The following is a 24,363-nucleotide window of genomic DNA, read 5'->3' on the forward strand; positions in this document are numbered from 1 at the left end:
TGGAAGAGATTAGCAGGAGGACAGACATAAAGATTCAAAAATGTTCCTAAAGCCTCCTTGAAGAGACGCAACATCCATGCATTGTCCTTGGAATCGCTGGCAAAAGTGGAGAAGCAACATTGGATATGGTTCTGAAAGCTTGAGTGCATTGGGACCATGTGAATTCTAGCCTGATAACCTCTCTATTCCCTTACCACATTATATTCCTCATTCCAGAAATACATTTTTTCAGGAATATTTTTACATGTTCGAGATAATTCCTTCTGGGCATAAAGACCTGAAATATGATGCATTGATGTGGTCTAGCTACCATAGTGGCTCTTCCTTCAGACTCAACCATCCATGGAAGGTTCCCATCCACCTAAACCACAGCCACGTTCAGGTATACCCAAACTATGAGTGTACCTGATCTCCAGAATGAGAACCTGAAAGAGTAATGTTCCGATTAACGTGGGGCATTGGGTAACTGTAACACAGCAGGTCCTCACACATCTGATATTGGAGATGGACACCAGTTGTTCAGGGAAACTTGATGGACAGTGGACGTATATTTGTTGTCTCTGATTTTATGTGTCATTAAGCAATGAACTGAAGAATGTTGGAATTAGAATCCAATCCGCCTGGACCCCAGTGTGGAGAAAATTAATTCACTTCTGGGATCTCCACATAGCTCAATCTTTGTCGCATTTTTGAAACTAATCCACTTGGAGAGTGATTACACTGGGTCTTTCCCTGCAACCTGGACAAAGTAGTTATGTGGTGTTGGAAGGAATGTATCAAAATGTAACACGGGAAGATAATGGCAACAACAGCTAAGAGAAAGACAAGCATTTTTTGACATTGGAGGCACTCTTGATGCTGAGGTTTAGGAATCTCCTGGCTGTGAAGTGCCGGTCGTCTATGCAGGTTGTCTTTGTTCATTAAATGTAAGAGGATGTTTTTCTCTGATGGAAGTTCAGATGTTCAGCTAACTTGTTGATTTTCATAAACTGCTGGTGTCAGAGGAATTTCACATATTCATTATACTAGGATGGTAGAAGATCAGTCCAGGACTTGTACCTCATACAGAGCTCATCATCTCTGTTGATGGAGAGCAATAAAATGATTACAGAGGTGAGACAGACTTGGAACAGATTGTTTCTGTTTATTCCTCCATGCCTGTAACATGGCTAATCTGGGAATATTCTTATTATTTATTATAATAAACTTCCAATGAATAGCAGACTGGAGTAAAGGCAGACATTGAAACATAGAACCACATGGAGCATAAAACAAGCTGATTTCCTGGAATTCACGTGGGCTCACACACACCGGCTGTAATCTGACAATGAACTTCCCTCACCCTTGTCCAGCCCCAGGGGGAGGAGTCAAAATGACTCCAGTCTCTGCACTTCCCAAATCTGCAAACTGAAACTTGAACCAGCTCCAGAAAGCCCTGAAGCTGATATGTCATCACTCATGGACAGTGAACTGAATGAACATTTGTTGCTGCAGAAATTGTTCCAGCAGAAGTCTTAAACTATCACAAGAAAGGTGGGAGGCAGCATAAAGGAAATTACAGACCTATTAGTCTGACGTCAGTGGTTGGAAAGTTATTGGAATCGATCCTCAAGGATGAGGTTATGGAACACCTAGAGGTGCAATGCAAGATAGGTCCTAGCTAACATGGTTTTGTGCAGGGAAGATCCTGCCTGACCGACCTATTGGAGTTTTTTGAAGAAATCACAGGTAGGGTGGATAAGGGAGAGGTGGTAGATGTTGAGTATTTAGACTTTCAAAAGGCTTTCGACAAGGTGCCACATAAGAGACTGATTAATAAGATGAGAGGTCATGAAATTACAGGTAGGATAACAGAATGAGTGGAGCATTGGCTGGTTGGCAGGAAGCAGAGGGAGGCAATGAAAGGATCTTGTTCTAGTTGGCTACCAGTTACTAGTGGTGTTGCACAGGGGTCGGTGTTGGGGCCGCTTCTTTTTACCTTGTACATCAATGATTTGGATGATGGAGTCAACGGTTTTGTGGCTAAGTTTGTGGATGACACCAAGATAGGTGGAGGAGTAGAGCGTATTGAGGAGACAGGAAGTTTGCAGAGAGACCTAGATAGTTTAGGAGAATGGGCAAGGAAATGGCAGATGAGATTCAATGTTGAGAAATGTGTAGTTGTACACTTTGGAAACAGAAATAAACGGGCAGATTATTATCTAGAAGGAGAGAAAATTCAAAGTACAGAAGTACAAAGGGACTTGGGGGTACTCGTGCATGATACCTTAAAGGGTAACCACCAGGTCGTATTGGTGGTAAAGCAAGCGAATGCTATGTTTGCATTCATTTCGAGAGGTATAGTGTATAAAAGTAAGGAAGTGATGATGAGGCTCTACGGGGCAGTAATGAGGCCTCATTTGGAATGCTGTGCGCAGTTTTGGGCCCCATATCTTAGGAAAGATGTGCTGCTGTTGGAGAGGATCCAGAGGAGATTTACGAGGATGATTTCCCGGAATGAAATGGCTTGCGTATGATGAGCGTTTGTTGGCTCTTGGACTGTACTCACTGGAGTACAGAAGAATGAGAAGGAACCTCGTAGAGACATTGAAAATGTTGAAAGGACTGGACAGAGTAGATGTGGTCAAGCTGTTGCCCTTGGTGGGTGAGTCCAGGACCAGAGGGCACAAACTTAGAATTAGAGGGTACAGGTTTAAAACGGAGATGAGGAGAAATTTCCTTAGCCAGAGGATGGTGAATTTGTGGAAATCCTTGCCACGTACAACAGTGGAGGCAAGATCATTGGAGGCGTTTAAGGAAGAGATAGATAGATATCTAAATAGTCGGGCTATCAAGGGATATGGGGATAAGGCCGGAAATTTGGGTTAGAATGTTTTTTTTTGGTTTTTTTCTTCCCAAATTTCTCATTCCTTTTTCTTTTTTCCCTTTTCTTTGGAGCAGACTCAATGGGCCGAATGGCCTACTTCTGCTACCTTGTCTTGTGGTCTTGTGATCTTGTGAATCTTACAGCACATAATGGGCTGGTCGGTTCATCATGAGAATTCCTTGCACAATCTATCCAATTTGTCCACTCACCTGCACTCCACACAGTGCTGGGAATGTTTTTGCTCACATATAAATCCAATGGGTATCAATATCCCGTCCCCTGGGTGTGGGTCTGGTGGGCACAGAGGTGGGAGGGTTACATAAGTTGCAGGGTATGAAAACATAGGCAAAGATTTAACAGAGTTCATTATCTTTGGCATTGAGTACTGTGGTGTTGGCTTAACTGGTGAATCGTGTTGTCCGTACTCAGTGGTCCTGAGGGAGATGCTGGTGTCTGATGAGGGAAGATGTCAGGACAACTCAGGCAAGATAAGGGATGGTAAGTCAGGCAGATGGGACCAGATGGTGAGTGAAGGAAATGTAGTGAAGATGGAATAAGTTTTGAATTGAACTGAGACAGGCTTGTTCAGATCACTGCAGTTATTATTGTTACCTTATAGGAATAGAAGGTCACATGTGCCTCAAATCTACAGAATCTGGAGGTTTAGTCAGGACTGCCCCTGGGAGGTAGGAGATAGAAAGCAGGACAGAGGAGGATCAGGGATTTGAGAGAGTTGGCACAGGGACGGATTGTGTCTGACGAGTAGGAAACAATGAGGAAAATGTAAAAACAAGGGACAAAGTGAGGAGTAGTGGGACCAAGATAATTGAGCAGTAGAGAACTTCACCAGGAGACCATGAACCTGGACCTCAGGGGTAAATTTGTTACCTCTCCTCTACACTGTCAGTGCTGATGCAGGGTGTCGATCCGAAATGTCGACTACCCCTTTCCCTACACTGTTGCTGCCTGATCCACTGAGTTCCACAGCAGTTTGTTTCTTGTATCCCTGCATCTCCAGTGTTATCTTGGTGTGGGCTCTCACGTAGGATCAGGCCAGCTGAAACATTTACTAAAATCAGCCAGAACTGTGTTAAGGGGAGGCCCAGCATGCTCACCCACTGTTGGGTAGGAGAGCTGCTCAGGTGCGGCAGGGACACTGAACTAGTTTCACTGCGATACAAAAGCATTGTTGGCAAAGTTACCAAACCGCACTCACGGTCGATGAGTGTCTTAGTGGTCAATTGGAATAGTCAATAATTCGGTGTATTTTAGACATACTTTGGCTGTTGATGAATCAAAACATCAGACAATTAATTCTCACATTCAACATTCCCATGTACACTTCTACAATTGCATCCTTTTACAATCAGAAATTGAGAATTCTTGAGCTGCAAAGATGTATTGAAGGTACCCAACGCTACATCAAATTAGGGGATGTCACATTTCTTGTAACTCACATGTTTCAGCCCAGGGCTTACTTCCTATTTATTATAATCCCCAGAATCACTGCCAAGTCTGTGAAATATCCATCTACTGTGGGTCTGCTGCAAAATGTGGAACTGAAATACTGTGCAGCAAATCTGGAAGTCTTCATCTGGGGAAATGGCATCGAATGTACAATTAATCCTGCCTGGTGATGTGTGATTCTCAACAAAGATTCTTTGACACTGGTTAATGTGCAGTTTGAATAAAAAGCAATGAGGAAACTATGTGGTGGTGAAAGTGTATACAGTGACAAGTGAAGGCTATTTTGCCCATGACACATGGGACGGGATAGGTGATAGGACTCTTTGAACCTATTCTTCCATTGAGTAGACTCCAGACCTTCCTTCCTCACAAGTCCCCTCTCTCCTGTCTGACTCCCACATTTGCTGCTTTGCTGGGAGTGCAAAAATACATTGATCACAGCCTGGAAAACACTCAATGATTGAAATGCCAAAGGGTCCTGAGGTGGAGACTTCCTCAGATGACTCTGCTTGCTCAGTCATTGAGTACACTCTATGCCGTAAGTTTACCCTATTGATGATGTTGATCATTGCAAAAATCTCAGAGAGCTCTCCAAGTAACAAACCGTGGGATCTCTGTTCTGGAACTATGTATTGGAAATAATAGTTTTCATATGCATAAACCTGCTGATAATTTTTTAAAAATCTTCAGAAAGTAAATGACCCAGAGAGTCTTCTATTGTTTAAAAATTCATGGAAAATCAATGACCCAAAAGTCTTCTGTTGTTAAATTCTTCCTTAAGTTGGAAAAATTGGAGAAAATTTGAAGGATTTGGATTGGAGTGAACACAAAATTTTGATATATTACAGCCCCTCATATTTTTATAACAGTGAGAAATAGCCCAATTTTCCAACAGCTATACGTAATTGTTGTCCATTTTAATGTGCTTTTGGCAGCTACAGTTAATGAACACCAAGGTAAAGCTCAACTGGATGAGCAAAATGGTATCAGTGAATGCTATACTATCTCAGCAGGTCTGAGTGTGTATATGGAGCAAAAAGGCCAGCCAGGGAGGGACACATCCATAGATCCTGTCAAATGACCCAGCTAATGCAGTGACGTTGACAGTGTTTTACTTAATATTTTCTTTGACCTGAAGTGATAAAGATTATTTTAATCAAGGTTAGGGAGTTCCCCTGATTAACTACAGTCACCTCCAGAGGTTGTGCATAATGAAAGTGGAAGAGTTCAATAAATAAATATAGCCCTCTTCAGTCACACATCAAACAACAGAGAGGGACAGAGGCAGTGACAGACATCGTTGCTGTGATGGAGGGAGGATCCTTTGGCAGAAAGCTAATAGGAAGTGAAGTCAAAGTTAAACAGCCCCACGGCCATGATAACACTTATCCTTTGCTGCTCACGGTATGTTGTGATGTGTTTTATTTTCATTGATTTGTTGGGAGGCAAATATTTTTGTCAGCATGTGTGTTTGTTTCCATGTTTCGCCCAGTTGTTCCTCAGATAGATGGAAACTATGAGGAGGAAATACTTTATGACTGAAATCTGTGGTGAGGAGTGGAGGGGAGGGCAGTGAGAAAAGAAAGGGAGGCCTGAGACTGAGGAAAGGAGGAGAATGGAAAAAGTGCAGGAAGCCCATGACCAGGAGCAAAGTGAAGTCAAAAAGTTAAAGAATGGTGCGGCATAAAAATGTTCGCTGTTGATTTCTGTGGCCAGGACTGGAGTGGATTCCATTGTGAGTCAGAATGATCATTCCTGCAGCTGGTGTTGACTGCTCAAAGAACTTTGGCTGAGGGTCGATGAGGTGGAGTCTGCACTTCACACTCAGGGAGGGCAAGAGTTACCTGGATATTATGTCCCAGGAGGCAATCACATGCTTGGTATTAATTTCCTCAAATTTGATCTGTGGTCAGGGACAGGAGAATGTGATTGCAAAAGAGGGAGGTAGAGGGAAGAGCCTCAGCCCTTACCATTGTCTAACAGGGTCAAGGTTCTTGCTCTCTGTTCAGATGAGGATGAGGATTGCAGGGAGGAGGTGCAAGCTGTCCGTGGTATCATGGCACAGGGAGCAGGTCAAGTGTGGGGAGATAACAGTAATGTAGGTGTCATAGGTATAGCATGGTTATGGGACCGGACACTGTTCTATGCAGCAAAGACAGAGGGTCGTGAAGGTTCAGGTACACACAGGCTACGATCTGACCCTGGAACTGACAAACCTGAGGAGAGGAGCCACTACAGCTGCAGCCTCAGCACTTTACACACCTGGGAATTGACTGTGGTTCAGGAAGCCCCGACCCTTTAATCTCAGCACTCAGCTGCTCATGGTGACAGAGGCCGGCATTTTTTGAAGGATAAGGAGACTGATATCCGCAAAATATTCTTGGGTCACAAGCTGAATTATCGTGGGTAACTCTGGGATGTAAACTTTGTTGAGAGGCCTCAGCCAGAGCTCAGTGACAATGGGATTATGGAAGATGAGGAGAGGGAGAGCAGAGGTTCTGGAGGGTGGAGCATGGTCTGGGGTTTGCAGAGGAGGTGAATGTTTGCACTGCAGGAACAATATCCTTAACGAGGCAACCAGGGCAGACACAAGACCCGAGAATGGAGGAGGATACAAACTAAGAATGATTGCAGGTCTGGCACCACTACAGCAACATGCAGACTCTTCACGGAAAGTGGGGCTTGTATCCAATGTTGGAACTATGTTTATACCTGTGCATAGTTCACAAACATGCAGCATTAGGGTGCACAGAGACACAGATATGCAAACTGCAAAAGGGAGAATGATTTCCTGGAAATCACAGGTTTAAGCTCCACCGTGTGGTCAGCATGTTTTCCTGAGTTGTGCAATTTTGAAGCGACTGAAGAGTAAAGCCTGGAACTGGATTGAGTTTGCTCAAAATAAAACAGTTGGTTTATTTTACAACAGTCACTCTGCCAAATGTGCCTTTTACACCTCCTCCCTAAAATTAATAGTTAAATCTTAAGACTAATTCACTATCTATTGTGATATGTAATGCACCTGCAGCGGTAGACCACGTGTGGTGAAATGTATAACTGCAAAAGTGAAAGCAGATCTGCCTCATTTGAAGGGAAATTCCCTCCCTCAGGACGTCAGTGTTTGGTAGATTTCACTGCAGGAGATGATGCAAATGAGAGAAGAGATTCCCCATAAATAGGAGCTCACTGGATGACTGCACCAGAACTTGATTCAGCAGAGAGCTGAACTTGGAGCAGAAGGTCTTTCCGCAGATATCTCTTCAGCAGCACAAAGTGGAAGATGGACAGAACAGCCTCTGTAACGATCCTCATCCTCCTTCTGTGTGCCATTGCTGCACAGGGTATGTTGAGATGTCTGAACTTGTGTTCATTCTTTATTAAACTGTAACACAAGGTCATGATTTTGTGGTTCATGTCTGTTTACCGAAAAATCAAATCCATCCAGATTAATGTAAGACTGATTCAGGTGGCTAGACTGCAGAAATAGAAAGAAATGCACCAGTGAATTGTGGTGAAAGGGGATTTGCCTTGTTTTCATGGATTGCAGCTGCTCTTTGATCTTTGCTTTTAAGCTTCTAAATAAGTCTCACAAGCAAACTTTTCTGGAAATAATTGCTTGCAACATTTGAGAATGAGATTGTGCAAACACCTAATATATCTCTCTGTTTTGTGCATTGATGAAACTGAAATGTTGATGAAAGTACCAGCAAATTTTACAGGCTTTGCTCTCCTTGCATCAACAAAGAAATCTGAGTGAATGTGATCTTTCCACAGGTGTTCCGATCCCAGGAGCACAAGGACGGTGCCAGTGCATTCAGACCAGCTCTGATGTCATTCGTCCGAAGGCCATCCAGAGCTTGAAATATATTCCCAGAGGATCTCACTGTGAGCAAGCAGAGATAATGTGAGTAAATGAGTCAGAGCATCACCTTTAACCTTTCTCACTTTCTGATTTTTATTTAATAAAGTATGCACTTCAATTCTGAATTTCTGTGAATTTGGCTTTAATTGTCACCTTCTCTTCACAGTGTCACCCTGAAAAATAAGAAGAAAGTGTGTGTGGATCCTGATGCAAAGTGGTTGCAGGTTCTCATCACAGCCAAGAAAGGTCAGTGTTTGGTATTTGCCAGAATTCACACTTTACCTGTGAATGAACATGGGTGTCATGACTTTGTTCATTGTGTGAGTCAGTCCTTCATGGTGGAGGGTGTTGTCTGCTCCTCCCTGCTGAACATTGCCTCTAACATTTGGCACCTTCCGGTACTTTACTTGAGTACCCTCCCTGTATGTGTGATCCATAACCCGGTATGCCAGCAAACTATTTGACCACAGTTGGTGTCAGAGCTGAGCCTCTCATTCCCCTCCCTCAATGTATATTATTAATGTTCCTGGGAGCTATGATGGGGTCCTGGAAGCAGAGGATGGGTCACAGGAAAACTATCAGTTGCAGGAGTGGTGACTGGGACCAATTGTCACATCTTTTATAACCCAGCTGAACCAACCAGTGAAGGACAATCTATGTTCAAAGCAGGGATGTAAGGAATAAAATACTTCATAGTGATCTTCCTCACAGGCTGCAGGCATAGAGCACGGGCAGTTCAGGGAATGAAGACTTAGGGTTCCAATTAAGCAAAATGTTTTGTCCTGGGTTGTCTCCAGTGTCTTAGTGTTGCAGCTACACAGATCCAGGGAAATAGAGAGAGTTCATCACACTCCAGAGTTGTGCCTTGTAGATAGTGTAAAGGATGATAAAAGTGTGTCAGGAGGTGACTCACACACTCGCTGGACCAACCAGATAAATATAATAGATAATGGACTGTTGATGCTCAGGAAGATAGCAATGGTAATGCCAAGGATAGTCCTTGGGTCATTGTCTGGCTTGTTGGTTGGCACAAATGCTACCTGGCACTTACACATCCATGCCTGAATGCTGTCAAGGTCCTGATATAAGCTTGCACAGTGTCACTTTGTGAGGAGTTAGAAATGGACTTGAACATTGTGCCATGCATTTTTAATAATGCCTATTGCAATATTACTGAGCTGCTATTAGGCTTCCAAGCCATAACAATCTTTCCTTTTTGTGGAAAGTCAGTTTGATAATTCTCTGAGTTCTGTATCACTGTGGGTAACAATAGAAATTATTAAATTTTATTTCAGGTGGTAAACAACACAATTCAAAAAAATGAAGCTGCAAAATGAGGGAATCACTTCCATCCTGAATTATCTGACGAGGAATGAAGGAAGCTCAGCACTGTGTGTTAACTCTGTGATATCACCCTCCAATAGTTCATTCCAGTGCCTCCTCTTCATGGTCTTCAGAGAATGATCTTGGTGTTCCTCTCTGTCACGGGACATGTTTACATCCTGCCATGCTACCTCTTGACATTCAGAAAGCAACTGATGTTTGTGTTAAGGTTTGTACCAAGTTCCAAGTTCCTTTCAATGTCTGTTGTTGATCCTGGACTTGTGAACTCTATGGAAAAGACTAAATGAGCTGGATGTCAATTGTTAAAATGTAAGATTAGCTATGAGAGTGGGAGATGATGGTGGTTTTAGAATACCTTAGTTCATTAATTTCCATGGATGTATTGTTGAAAAGGAACTCGGTCCAGAAGGGAAGCCAGTGATGGGGTGGTGGACTGTGCTCTCTGCCATCCCTGAAATAAAGGCTGGAGGACCTCAGATAAAATTCACACCTTGTTCAGAGTTCCTCTGCCTGCCCTCCGCCTTTTCTGTCTTTTCAAGCCCATGTACTTTACCAGAAATGAGAAAGGATAAATCAGCCTATGTACATGGAAGAATTCTTTTTGGTTATTTCATTAAAATAATCTGAGTTACAATGATCAAGATATAGATAATTAAGTAAAACCATTTCTCCTTTCTCCTGAATGTATTGTGTGATGCAACATTGTCTCAATGATTTCCAGAGCAACATTTGCACAGTAACCTTTCCTGTTGAAACCTTGTTCATAGTCTGTGATATACTGTTGGCAATACTGTGGACCAAATGTGTTCGAGTTTGAATGAAACATTCTGTAATCAAAATACAACAAGTAACATTGGTGCTATTTTACAGCAATGTTTATATTTTAACTGGAGCTGTGGAGTTTTCTCTGTAAAGTGTCAGATTTTAGGATCTATCCAAAGTCTGTGGAAGCAAATCCTTTGCAGATGTAATTTTTATGTAAAATACCTGCATCTTAGAAGGTAGTGCTGCTAATGGTCTGACAATCACTGAAGGAAATGAAACTTGTAAATAGGAACAATGTCTACATGCTGATAGAAATCCTTTGCCCTGAATTAACTTCACTGACTGGTTCAGTTGACTAACCATCTCGCCTGGCAGGTTGATGTATGTGAATGAATTTGTTGAGCATTAATCAAAAAAACTTTAGAAAGTAAAATAAATTGGATTTCTCAAGAAGAATTTGTTTCATTGCTTTGAATTTTCAGTATACAGTTCTGTGTTTCTCCATTTGATGAATGAACTAGACTAAGGAATGAAGAACAATGTGTCCAGGGCCAAATCTGCACATTGTCAATGGGTTTTCATGCAGTTTCTTGAACTTGCCAAATTGTCGCAAATTGTGTGGACAGGTACTGGGGCTCACACGAGAGAACTGCACTGCCAAGTGGATGCAGTGATGCTGCAGTTATACAAATTGCTGATGAAATCCAAGGGCTCATGTGAGTATATGAGGAGAATTAAGGGGTTTCGGGAGTGCGTAATTAGGAGTTTGGTTAAGAAAGGGTAAAGATGACTTCTGAGCCCTCATTATTGTAATTCAACACTGGCAGGCAGGATGCATTTTGCAATTAACATCAAACAAGGAAACTGGAACTGCTACAGAGGGCTAAAGATGGGATGAAAGTTAGCTCAGGGGTCAGCATGAGCACGTTAAATGTAATCTTTCTGATCATTACTTCATAGGATGTAGATGATACTAATTGCTAATCCTAATTGTCCCTTGAACTCAACGCCCCTGGAGGTGGTGACTGTATCACGGGGAAGTAAATGGGTGAGGGGTGTGGGTACGAGCTTTTTGTGTGTGTGTGTGTGTGTGTGTGTGTGTGTGTGTGTGTGTGAGAGAGAGAGAGAGAGAGAGAGAGTGAAAGAGCAAATAAACTGTACTGGATGGCATCTGAGTATCTGCCAGTTTAGGTGTGAGCATTACTTCCAGTGCCGCAGAGTTCAGTTTCCTGTTGTCTTTGTCCCCCTTGGCACTGGGTCTGTGAAGCCCATGTGGTATTTGAGATGCAACAGCCAGTTTACGTTAATTGAACAATTGCACTGGGAACTTCCTCTCCACAATATGAAGACCAAGAATGTCTCAACTGGGTCCTGAAGACAAAGGTCCAACGAAAATTCAATGTCCTAGATATTGAGTGCTGGATGAAGAGAGTACAGGATCCTCAGCAACTCACCAACAGCCATAACATGCACAGGTTCTTCAGTGGTGTAGCAGCCATGTACTGTCCCAACCCTGAAGACCCACTGAGAGCCCAGAACAGAGGGACTCTTAAACCTGCTGACAGAAACAGTTTGAATTAAGTCTTGGCCATTCCTCTGTCCTAGAGGTGAGCACCCTGGACTCCATCCCACAGTTATGGATTCAGTTCAGCCTTACCTGCACTCCTCATTGACAAGCAGTCCCATCTATAAAGCAACTCCGGTTTCCTCACTCAAGTTCCAAACTTAGTGGTAAATAGCTTTGGTCACAAATCCACTATCTCATTATGCACATCTAGGAAGAAGAGAATATACCAGGGGACCTCAGAGATGATGTAATCAGGTAAAGGAGACCTTAAGAGTCAGTGATCATAATATGATAGAATTCACCCTGCAATTTGAGAGGGAGAAGCTAAAATCGGGTGTATTGCTATTACAGTTGAGTAAAGGTAACTACAGTGGCATGAGAGAGGAGCTGACCAAAGTTGATTGGAAGGGGACCCCAGCAGGGATGACGGTACAGCAGCAATGGTTGGAGTTTCTGGAGTAATTTGGAAGAGGGAGGATCAGTTTATCCCAACGAAGCAGAAGCATTCTAAAAGGAAGATGAGGCAGCAGTGGCCAACAAGAGAAGTCAAAGACAGCACAAAAGTAAAAGAGAGGACATACAATATTGCAAAGAATTGTGGGAAGCGAGAGGACTGGGAAGCATAAAAAACCAACAGAAGGCAGCTGAAGAAGCAATAAGGGGAGAAAAGATGAAATATGAAGGTAAGCTAGCCAATGATATAAAAGAGGATACCAAAAGTTTTTTCTGATATGTAACGAGTAAAAGAGAGGCAAGAGTAGATATCAAACCGCTGGAAAATGACACTGTAGAAGTAGTAATGGGGAACAAAGAAATGGCGGACCAACTGAATAAGTATATTGCGTCAGTCTTCACTGTGGAGGACGCCAGCAACATGCAGGGGGCAGAAGTGAGTGTAGTCACTGTTAATGAGGAGAAGGTGCTTGGGAAGCTGAAACGTATGAAGCTGGATAAGTCAGCTGGACTGGATGGACTACACCCCAGGGTTCTGAAAGAGATAGCTGAAGAGATTGTGGAGGCATTTGTGGTGATCTTTCAAGAAGCACTAGAGTCAGGAATAGTTCCGGAGGACTGGAAAATAGCAAATATCACTCCATTATTTAATAAGGGAAGGAGGCAAATGACTGGAAATTCTAGGCCAGTTAGTCTTGTTTCAGTGGTTGGTAAGATGTTAGAGTCCATTATTAAGCATGAGGTTTTGGGGTACTTGGAAGCACATGATAAAATAGGCCAAAGTCAGCATGGTTCCCTTCAGGGGAAACCTTGCCTGACAAATCTGTTGGAATTCCTTGAGGAAGTAACAGGCAGGATAGACAAAGGAGAGTCAGTGGATGTTGTTTACTTGGAGTTTCAGAAGGCCTTAGACGAGGAGCCAAACATGAGGCTGCTAAACAAGATAGGAGCTGATGGTACTACAAGAAAAGTAATAGTATGGATAGAAGATTGCAAGGGCATCAAAGGTTATGGGAGAAGGCAGGAAAATGGGGTTGAAAGTGAAAAATAAATCAGCCATGATTGAATGGCAGTTCAGACTTGATGGGCCGAATGGTCTAATTCTCCTATGTCTTATGGTCCTATGACCATGTTCAAGAAAGGATATGTCTGACCATAGAGGGGTCTCACTGGTGGCTGCCACAGGGAAAGTCAACTCCAATGTATTTTGAACCATGTCCTCTCAGTGATCGAAGAGCTGATGCTGGAATCACAATCTGGATTCTGCCCATCTTGAGACATGATAGGATGGTCTTCAATGCCGGACAATGTCAAGCAAAATGCAAGGATCTGCACCCAATATGATGCATGGTCTTTCTGAACCTCACAAAAGGCTGTGTCTTCATCAATCCGGTGGAACTGTGGAAAACCCTGAATGTTGCACGAAACTCACAGTCAACCAGGCAGCAGAAGGAGAAGCAAACTGATATCACTGCCCCCTTCCAGGGCAACATCCTCACCGTTGATGCTCTACTTACAGTAAGTCAGCTATGTTGGGTCAGCCCCACAATTTGCATACCCGATGCCCGACTCCTGAATTGGATACTTGATTCCTTGCTGTGTCACTGAAAGGAGGACAGAAGGAAAGATTCAAAGATGTTCTTAAAACCTCCATGAAGAGACGCAGCATCCATACAGTCTCCTTGGAATCTCTGGCCCAAAGTAGAGAAGGAGCATTAGGTATGGTTCTGAGAGCTTGTGTGCATTGGGACCATGTGAATTCTAGCCTGATAACCTCTCTGTTCCCCTACCACATCATATTCCTCATTCCAGAAATATGTTTTTTCAGGAATATTCTTACATGTTCTTAGAGAATTCCTTCCGGGCATAAAGACCTGAAATATTGATGCATTGATGTGGTCTAGCTACCATAGTGGCTCTTCCTTCAGACTCAACCATCCATGGAAGGTTCCCATCCACCTAAACCGCAGCCAGGTTCAGTTATACCCAAACTATGAGTGTACCTGATCTCCAGAATGAGAACCTGAAAGAGTAATGTTCTGATTAATGTGGAGCATTGTGTAACTGTAACATAGCAGGTCCTCTCACATCTGATGTTGGAGATGGGCGTCAGTGGTTCAGTGAAATTTGATGGACGGTGGACGTAAATTTGTTGTCTCTGATTTTATGTATCATTAAGCAATGAACTGAAGAATGTTGGAAATAGAATCCGATCCGCTTGGACCCCAGTGTGGAGAAAATTAATTCAATCTGGAATCTCCACATAGATCAATCTTTGCCACATTTTTGAAACTAATGCACTTGGAGAGTGATTATACTGGGTCTTTCCCTGCAACCTGGACAAATTAGTTATGTGGTGTTGTAAGGACCAAATCAAAATATAACATGGGAAAATATTGGAAACAACAGCTAAGAGAAAGAGAAGCATTTTCTGACATTGGAGGCACTCGTGATGCTGAGGTTTAGGAATCTCCTGGCTGTGAAATGCTGGTCGTCTATGAAGGTTGTCTTACTCCATTAGATGTAAGAGGATGTTTTTCTCTGATGGAAGGTCAGATGTGAAGCTAACTTGTTGATTTTCATAAACTGTCGGTGTCAGAGGAATTTCACATATTGAAGTTCATTATACCAGTACAGTAGAAGATCACTCCAGGACTCGTACCTCACGCAGAGCTCATCATGTCTATTGATGGAGAGCAATAAAATGATTACAGAGATGAGACAGACTTGGAACAGATTGTTTCTGTTTATTCCTCCATGCTTATAACATGGCTAATCTGGGAATATTCTTATTATTTATTGTAATAAATTTGGAATGCATAGCAGATGGGAGCAAAGGCAGACTTTGAAACATAGAACCACATGGAGCATAAAACAAGCTGATTTCCTGGAATTCACGTGGGCTTACACACACCGGCTGTAATCTGACAATGAACTTCCCTCACCCTTGCCCGTCCCTAGGGGGAGGAGTCAACATGACTCCAGTCTCTGCACTTCCCAAATCTGCAAACTGAAACTTGAACCAGCTGCAGAAAGACCTGAAGCTGATATTTCATCACTCACGGACAGTGAACAGAATGAACATTTGTTGCTACAGAAACCATTCCAGCAAAAGTCTTAAATCATCACCAGTGATATTGAATCTTACAGCACAAAATGGGCCAGTCGGTTCATCATGAGAATTCCTTGCACAATCTATCCAATTTGTCCACTCACCTGCTCTCCACACAGTGCTGGGAATGTATTTGCTCACATACAAATCCAATGGGTATCAATATCCCGTCCCCTGGGTGTGGGTCTGGTGGGAACAGAGGGGGGAGAGTTACATAAGTTGCAGGGTATAAAAACATAGGCAAAGATTTAACTGAGTTTAATATCTTTGGCATTGAGTACTGTGGTGTTGGTTTAACTGGTGAATCCTGGTGTCCGTACTCAGTGGTCCTGAGGGAGATGCTGGTGTCTGACGAGGGAAGATATCAGGACAACTCAGCAAGAGAGGGGATAGTAAGTCAGGCAGATGGGACCAGATGGTGAGTGAAGGAAATGTAGTGAAGACGGAATAAGTTTTGAATTGAACTGAGACAGGCTTGTTCAGATCACTGCAGTTATTATTGTTACCTTATAGGAATAGAAGGTCACATGTGACTCGTATCTACAGAATCTGGAGGTTTAGTCAGGACTGGCCCTGGGAGGTAGGAGATACAAAGCAGGACAGAGGAGGATCAGGGATTTGAGGGAGTTGGCACAGGGACGGAATGTGTTCCATGAGGAGGAAACAATGAGGAAAATGTAATAACAAGGGACAAAGTGAGGAGTAGTGGGACCAAGATAATTGAGCAGTAGAGATCTTCACCAGGAGACCATGAACCTGGACCTCAGGGGTAAATTTGTTACCTCCCCTCTACCCTCTCAGTGCTGATGCAGGGTCTCGATCTGAAATGTCGACTACCCCTTTCCCTACACTGTTGCTGCCTGATCCACTGAGTTCCTCCAGCAGTTTGTTTCTTGTATCTCTGCATCTCCAGTGTTATCTTGATGTGGGCTCTCATGTAGGGTCAGGCCAGCTGAAACATTTACTAAAATCAGCCAGAGCTGTGTTAAGGGGAGGCCCATCATGCTCACCTACTGTTGGGTAGGAGAGCTGCTCAGGTGCAGCAGGGACACTGAAGTAGTTTCACTGAGATACAAAAGCATTGTTGGCAGAGTTACCAACCCGCACTCACTGTCGATGAGCGTCTTGGTGGTCAATTGGAATCATCAATAATTCAGAGTTTTTTAGACATACTTTGGTTGTTGATGAATCAAAACATCAGACAACTAATTCTCACATTGAACATTCCCATGTACAACTCCACCATTGCATCCTTTTACAATCAGAAATTGAGAATTGTTGAGGTGCAAAGATGTATTGAAGATACCCAATGCTGCATCAAGTTAGGGATGTCACATTTCTTGTAACTCACATGTTTCAGCCCAGGGATTATTTCCTATTTATTTTAATCCCCAGAATCACTGCCAAGTCTGTGAAATATCCGTCTACTGTCGGCCTGCTGCAAAATGTGGAACTGAATTACTGTGCAGTAAATCTGGAAGTGTTGATCTGGGGAAATGGCATCCAATGTACAATTAATCCAGCCTGATGATGTGTGATTCTCAACAAAGAGGCTTTGACACTGGTTAATGTGCAGTTTGAATAAAAAGCAATGAGGAAACTCTGTGGTGGTCGAAGTGTATACAGTGATGAGTGAATGCTATTTTTCCTAGGACACATGGGACGGGGTAGGTGATAGGACTCTTTGAACCTACTCTCCCATTGAGTAGACTCCAGGCTAATCCTTTCTCACAAGTCCCCTCCCTCCTGTCTGATTTCCCCCTTTGCTGCTTTGCTGGGAGTGCAAAAATACATTGAGCTCAGCCTGGAAAATACTCAATGACTGAAATGCCAAAGGGTCCTGCGGTGGAGACTTCCTCAGAGGGCACTTTTTACTCAGTCATTGAGTACACTCAAAGCTGTGAGTTTACCCTATTCATAACATTGATTATTGCAAAAATCTCAGAGAGCTCTCCCAGTAACAAATCGTGGGATCTCTGTGATAGAAGTATGTATTAGAAATAAGGGTGTTTTAATTTGCAGGAACCTGCTGATAAATTTTTAAAATGTTATAGAAAATAAATGACCCAGAGAGTCTTCTCTTGTTTAAAAAGTCATAGCATTAAATGGCCCAAAGTGTCTTCTGTTGTTAAACTAAATTCTTTCTAAATTTGCAAACATTGGAGAAAATAGAAAGGAATTGGTTTGGAGTGCACTCAACATTTTGATGTATTACAGCCTTTCATATATTTATAACAGTGAGAAATATCACAGTTTTACAATAGCTATATGTAATTGTTGCCTATTTTAATATGCTTTTGGCAGCTACAGTTAAAGAACACCAAGGTGAAGTACAACTAGACGAGTAAAACGGCATCAGTGAATATTATAATATCTCAGCAGGTCTGAGTGTGTATATGGAGCAAAAAGCCCAGCCAGGGAGGGACACATCTGAAGATCCTGTCAAATCACCCAGCTAATGCAGTGACGTTGACAGTGTTCTATTTAATATTTTATTTGACCTGAAGTGGTAAAGATTATTTTAATCAAGATTAGGGAGTTCCCCTGATTAACTACAGTCACCTCCAGAGGTTGTGCAAAATGAAAGTGGAAGAGTTCAATAAATAAATATAGCCCACTTCACTCACACGTCAAACAACAGAGAGGGACGAATGCACTGTTGCTGTGATGAACGGTGGATCCTTTGGCAGAAAGCTAATTGGCAGTGAAGTCAAAGTTAAACAGCCCCATGACCATGATAACACTTATCCTTTGCTGCTCATGGTATGTTGCAATGTGTTTTATTTTCATTGATTTGTTGGGAGGCAAATATTTTTGACAGCTTGTGTGTCTGATTCCATGTTTCACCCAGTTGTTCCTCAGATAGATGGAAACTATGAGGAGGAAATACTTCATGACCGAAATCTGTGCTGAGGAGAGGAGGGGAGGGCAGTGAGAAAAGAAAGGGAGGCCTGAGACTGAGGAAAGGAGGAGAATGGAGAAAGTGCAGGAGGCCCATGACCAGGAGCAGAGTGAAGTCAAAAAGTTGAAGAACGGTGCGGTATATACCTGTTCACGGTTGATTCTTGTTGCCAGGACTGGAGTGGGCCCCATTGTGAGTCAGAATGATCATTCCTGCAGCTGGTGTTGACTGCTCAAAGAACTTTGGCTGAGGGTCGACGAGGTGGAGTCTGCGCTTCACACTCAGGGAGTGCGAGAGTTACCAGGATATTATGTCCCAGGAGGCAATCACATGCTTGGTATTAATTTCCTCAAATTTGATCTGTGGTCAGGGATAGGAGAATGTGATTGCAAAAGAGGGAGGTGGAGGGAAGAGCCTCAGTCCTTACCATTGTCTAACAGGGTCAAGGTTCTTGCTCTCTGTTCAGATGAGGATGGGGACTGCAGGGAGGAGGTGCAAGCTGTCCGTGGTATCATGGCACAGGGAGCAGGTCAAGTGGGGGGAGAAAATAGTAATGTAGTTGTCATAGGTATAGCATGGTTATGGGATCGGACACTTTTCTATGCAATAAAGACATAGAGTCCTGAAGGTTCAGGTACACACAGGCTACGATCTGACCCTGGAACTGACAAACCCGAGGAGAGGAGCCGCCACAGCTGTAGCCTCAGCAGTTTACACACCTGGGAACTGACTGTGGTTTAGGAAGCCCCGACCATTTAATCTCAGAACTGAGCTGCTCATGGATGGTGACAGAGACCGGCATTTGTTGAATGATAAGGAGACTGATGTTGGCACAATTTTCTTTTGTCACATGCCGAATTATGTTGAGTGACTCTGAGGTGGAAACCTGGATGGAAACAGCAGAGAGGCTTCAGCCAGAGCTTAGTGGCAATGGGATCTTGGAAGATGAGGAGAGAGGTAGCAGGAGTTCTGTAGGATGGGGCTTGGTTTGGGGTTTGCAGAGAATGGGGGTGAGGCAGTGTATGTTTGCACTGCAGGAACAAGATCCTTAGTGAGACAGCCAGGGCAGACACTTAAGACCCAAATACTGAGGGGAAAAGGAGTAAGAACGATTCCAGATCTGGCACGATTACAGCAACATGCTGACTCTCCACAGAGTGTGGGGGTTGAATCCAATGATGGAAGTACACCTTTGCATGGATCACAAGCCTGCAGCATTAAGGTGTACAGAGACACACTGCAATGTGCAGACTGTGAAAGGGAGAGCGATTTCCTGGAAATCACAGGTTTAAGCTCCACCGTGTGGTCAGCACGTTCTCCTGAGCTGTGCAATTTCCAAGGGAGTGATGAGTAAGATCTGGAACTGGATTTCTGTTGCTTGAAAAGAAACAGTTGGTTCATTTTGCACCATTCACTTTGGCAAAGGTGAATTTTACACTTCATCCCTAAAATAAGCATATAAATCTTCAGAAATCACACATATCAGAATCACCAGCGATTTTGATACATAATCCATCAGCAGCTATAACTACAGAAATGCTGAAATGTAAAACTGCAAAAGTGAAAGCAGATCTGCCTCATTTGAAGGGAAATTCCCTCCCTCAGGACGTCAGTGTTTGGCAGATTTCACTGCAGGAGGTGATGCAAATGAGAGAAGACAATCCCCATAAATAGGAGCTCACTGGATGACTGCACCAGAACTTGATTCAGCAGAGAGCTGAGCTTGGAGCAGAAGGTCCTTCCGCAGACATCTCTTCAGCAGCACAATGTGGAAGATGGACAGAGCAGCCTCTGTAACCATCCTCATCCTCCTTCTGTGTGCCATTGCTGCACAGGGTATGTTGAGATGTCTGAAGTTGTGTTTCATTCTTTATTAAACTGTAACACAAGGTCATGATTTTGTGGTTCATGTCTGCTTACTGAAAAATCAAATCCATCCAGATTAATGTAAGACTGATTCAGGTAGCTAGACTGCAGAAATAGAAAGAAATGCACCAGTGAATTGTGGTGAAAGGGGATTTGCCTTGTTTTCATGGATTGCAGCTGCTCTTTGATCTTTGCTTTTAAGCTTCTAAATAAGTCTCACAAGCAAACTTTTCTGGAAATAATTGCTTGCAACATTTGAGAATGAGATTGTGCAAACACCTAATATATCTCTCTGTTTTGTGCATTGATGAAACAGAAATGCTGGAGAAAGTACCAACAAGTTCTACAGGCTTTGCTCTCCTTGCATCAACAAAGAAATCTGAGTGAATGTGATCTTTCCACAGGTGTTCCGATCCCAGGAGCACAAGGACGGTGCCAATGCATTCAGACCAGCTCTGATGTTATTCGTCCAAAGGTCATCCAGAGCTTGAAATATATTCCCAGAGGATCTCACTGTGAGAAAGCAGAGATTATGTGAGTAATTGAGTCAGAGCATCACCTTTAACCTTTCTCCCTCTCTGATGTTTATGATATAAATTGTGCACTTTAAGAGGAGACATTGAATTTCTGTGAATTTGGCTTTAAATGTCACCTTCTCTTCACAGAGTCACTCTGAAAAATAAGAAGAAAGTGTGTGTGGATCCTGATGCGAAGTGGTTGCAGGTTCTCATCACAGCCAAGAAAGGTCAGTGTTTGGTGTTTGCCAGAATTCAGGCCTTACCTGTTAATGAACATGGGTGTCATGAATTTTTTCACCATGTGAGTCAGCCCTTACTGGTCGAGGGTGCCTCCTGCTGCTCCCTGCTGAACATTCCCACTAGCATTTGGCATCTTCTGGTACTTTACATGAGTACCCTCCCTGTATGTGTGAGCCATAACCTGGTATGTCAGCAATCTATTTGACCACGGTTGGTGTCAGAGCTGAGCCCCTCACTCCCCTCACTCAACGTTCATTATTAATGTTCCCAGGAGCAGAGGTGGGGACCTGGAAGCAGAGGTTGGGTCACTGAACGACTACCAATGGTGGTGGTTAGGATCAATTGTCACACCTTTTAGCCAATGAACAATGATTTTTGTTCAAACAGGCAAATTAGGAATAAAATATTTCCTAGCAGTCTTACCCACAGGTTGCAACCATAGAACAGCAGTGTCACAGGAAATGAAGGCTTAGGGTTCCAATTAAGCAGAATGCTTTGTCCGGAATGGTCTCCAGCTTCCTGGTATTGGAGCTACCCTGATCCAGGGAAATAGAGAGAGTTCATCACACTCCAGAGTTGTGTCTTGTAGATAGTGGAAACCTACCTGTTCACTTATACATCCATGCCTGAGTGCTGTCAAGGTCTTGGTATATGCTTGCACTTTGTCACTTTGTGGCAAAATAGAAATGGATTTGAACATTGTGCCATGCATTTTGGATAATGCCTATTGCAATATCAATGAGGTTCTAACAAGCTTCCATGTCATAGCAATCTGCTCCTTTTTGTGGAAAGTCAATTGATAATTCTCTTAGTTCTGTGCAGGAGACACAGCATGCTGTATCAGTGTGGGTAATGATGCAAATCATTCGATTTTATTTCAGGTGGCAAACAACACAATTCAAAAAATTGAAGCTGCAAAATAACGGATTCACTTCCACTCCTGAATTATTTGACGGGGAATGAAGGAAGCTCAGCCCTGGGTGTTAACTCTGTGATATCACCTTCCAATGGTTTGTTCCAGTGTCATCTCTTCATTGTCTTCTGAGAATGGTCTTGGAAATGCTCCCTGTCGCAGGACATGTTTAAGCCCTGTCAAGCTCTCTGTTTACACCTAAGAAACCATTTGATGTTTGTGTTAAACTTTGTGCTAAGTCCGAAATTTCTTTTGACATCTGTGGTAATTAAGGTAGATCCTGAACTTGTGAACCCTGTGGAAAAGACTGGATGAGATGGATGTCAGTTGTTAAAACTTAATATTAGCTATGAGAGGAGTAGATGATGGTGGTGTTAGAATAACTCAGTTCATTAATTTCCATGGATACGTTGTTCAAAATGAATTCGGTCCACAAGGGAAGCCGGTGGTGGGGTTGTGGACTGTGCTCTCTGACATCCCTGGAATTAAGGCTGGAGGACCCTGGAATAAAGTTCAGAAATTGTTCGGAAACCCTTCCCGCTCCTGATGCCCTCTCTCCACCCTGACGGACCAAGCTGCTGGCATGAAAAAGTAAATGTGCCAATGACTGTCTTCTCAAGTCCATGTAATTTGACTGAAGTGAGAGAGCATGTCAGCTGTTGTAAAAAGGATTTTTTTTGGTTATGTCATTAAAATGACCTGAGTTAGAATGGTGAATGTATAAATAATTAACTAAACCCACTTCTCTTTTTTCCTGAAGATATGGTGTGACGTAATGTTGTCTCAGTCATTTCCAGAGCAAATTTCTACATGGTCCCCTTTCCTGTTTAAATCCTGTTCATAGTCTGTGATAAGCTTATGGCAATACTGTTAACCAAACATGTTTGTCCTAGTTTGAATGAAACAATCTTACTTTGGAATACAAGAACAAATGCCTGCAAATAACATTGGTGCCTTTTTACAGCAATGTTTTTTACTATTGATATTTTAACTGCAACTGTGGTGTTTTCTCTGTAAAGTGTCAGGTTTTAGGATTTGTTCAATGTCTGTGGAAGTAAATTCTCTGCAGATGTAATTTTAATGTAAAATACCTGCATTTTAGAAGGTAGTGCTGCTAATAGTCTGATAATCACTGGAGGAAATGAAACTTGTAAATAGGAACAATGTCTATATGGTGATGGAAATCCCTTGCCCTGATGGAACTTTCACTGACTGGATTCAGTTGACCAACTATCACATCAGGACCCTTGATGTTTGTGAATGAATTTGTTGAGCATTTCTCAAATGTATTTAAGAAAGTAAAATAAATTGGATTTCTCATGAAGAATGTGTTGTCGCTGCTTCTGAATCTTCAGGATACAGTTCTGTGTTTCTCCATTTGATAAATGAACTAGACTGGGGAATGAAGTGCAATGTCTCCAGGGCCAAATCTGCACAAAGTCAGTGGGATTTCATGGAGGTTTTTAACTCACTACAACAGCATAATTAACAGTTGGTGGTGCTCTCACTAAGAGGACAACACTGCAAAGTGGAAGCAGTGATGTTGCAGTTGTACAAATTGCTGATCAAGGGCTTATGTGAGGAGAATTAAGGGGTTGGGGGTAATAAATATCCAATAAACAATATGTGAAATGTAGTTCTGAACGGGTGAGCTCAGGTTTGCCTCGTAACACTCAGAATGTATGCATGCAATGCCTTAAATGCTGGAAAATTTAAATATCTGAATGCACTCTTGTTTAAACCACACTGGGGTACTTGTGAGCCACACCTTCTGAACAAGATATTGGTCTTTGAGAGTTTTATGAGAATGTCACCAAGGTCATTGGACAGAGAGATTCCAGTGCAGCAGAACTCAGTTTCCAGTCGTCTTGGTTCAATGGCTAATTCACGTTAATTAACCCATAAACTGAGAATGGCCAGTCCACAATCAAAAATTCAAAAGCTGGAATATCTCGACAGGGTCCTGAAGACAGATGTCCAGCTGGTTCCTCCAAATTTACATTATTAAAGGATGGTTTCATTGCAGAGTCTGGGTCTGGAAGATGGGCCACAAATTCGAGCCACAAATGGTGGGTGTTTGGAGCTCTCTCCCACAAGTGGGAAGTGACAATTTATTCAACTGCACAGATTAAGGACCCAGATCAGTAAGAATGTTGCTGAATGTTGGAATAGCCGAGAAAGGGAAAAGGTTATTTGTCAGGTCAATTTGCGCACTTGTCATTGTAACACAACCCAAGCAGGCAGGATGCACATTGCAATTAACATCAAATCAGAAATTGAAATTACTATGGAGGGCTAACGTTTGGATCAAGGGTAGACCAGGGGTCAGCATGAACCCATTAAATGTAGTCTTTCTTATCATTGATTCACAGGATGTAAATGTCACTATTTGTTAATCTATATGTCCCTTGAACTCAATGGCCCAGGAACTGGAGACAGTATCATGGGCAGGAGAGTGGATGAGGGGTGTGGGAAGTGGGATGTGTGT

At 42.8% G+C, this 24,363-nt stretch overlaps 3 protein-coding genes across 3 annotated transcripts in view; all 3 read left to right on the plus strand.

The window, feature by feature from the left end:
* Positions 1–24,363, plus strand: part of LOC127582184 (interleukin-8-like) — a 143,113-nt gene that overhangs the window by 91,756 nt on the left and 26,994 nt on the right. The window lies entirely within an intron of this gene.
* Positions 7,562–10,728, plus strand: LOC127582234 (interleukin-8-like). Its single transcript, XM_052037374.1, has 4 exons — positions 7,562–7,674; positions 8,108–8,237; positions 8,362–8,441; positions 9,491–10,728. The coding sequence occupies exons 1-4, from the start codon at positions 7,614–7,616 to the stop codon at positions 9,517–9,519; spliced, it is 300 nt and encodes a 99-aa protein (XP_051893334.1). The 5' UTR covers positions 7,562–7,613; the 3' UTR covers positions 9,520–10,728.
* LOC127582229 (interleukin-8-like) lies at positions 20,063–23,129 on the plus strand. The gene is made up of 4 exons (XM_052037362.1): positions 20,063–20,174; positions 20,609–20,738; positions 20,870–20,949; positions 21,844–23,129. Exons 1-4 carry the CDS (start codon positions 20,105–20,107, stop codon positions 21,870–21,872), a joined length of 309 nt encoding a protein of 102 aa, XP_051893322.1. The 5' UTR covers positions 20,063–20,104; the 3' UTR covers positions 21,873–23,129.

The sequence above is a fragment of the Pristis pectinata genome, chromosome 2 (genome assembly GCF_009764475.1).
Source record: "Pristis pectinata isolate sPriPec2 chromosome 2, sPriPec2.1.pri, whole genome shotgun sequence".
Lineage (NCBI taxonomy): Eukaryota > Metazoa > Chordata > Chondrichthyes > Rhinopristiformes > Pristidae > Pristis > Pristis pectinata.

What these genes read in the sequence shown, in the direction of transcription:
- LOC127582234 (XM_052037374.1), top strand. Translation starts at nt 7,614, where the DNA reads ATGGACAGAACAGCCTCTGTAACGATCCTCATCCTCCTTCTGTGTGCC. An exon ending in GTGTGCCATTGCTGCACAGG is followed by an intron (nt 7,675 to 8,107) that starts GTATGTTGAGAT and finishes ATCTTTCCACAG; the next exon opens with GTGTTCCGATCCCAGGAGCA. An exon ending in TCTCATCACAGCCAAGAAAG is followed by an intron (nt 8,442 to 9,490) that starts GTCAGTGTTTGG and finishes ATTTTATTTCAG; the next exon opens with GTGGTAAACAACACAATTCA.
- LOC127582229 (XM_052037362.1), top strand. Translation starts at nt 20,105, where the DNA reads ATGTGGAAGATGGACAGAGCAGCCTCTGTAACCATCCTCATCCTCCTT. An exon ending in GTGTGCCATTGCTGCACAGG is followed by an intron (nt 20,175 to 20,608) that starts GTATGTTGAGAT and finishes ATCTTTCCACAG; the next exon opens with GTGTTCCGATCCCAGGAGCA. An exon ending in TCTCATCACAGCCAAGAAAG is followed by an intron (nt 20,950 to 21,843) that starts GTCAGTGTTTGG and finishes ATTTTATTTCAG; the next exon opens with GTGGCAAACAACACAATTCA.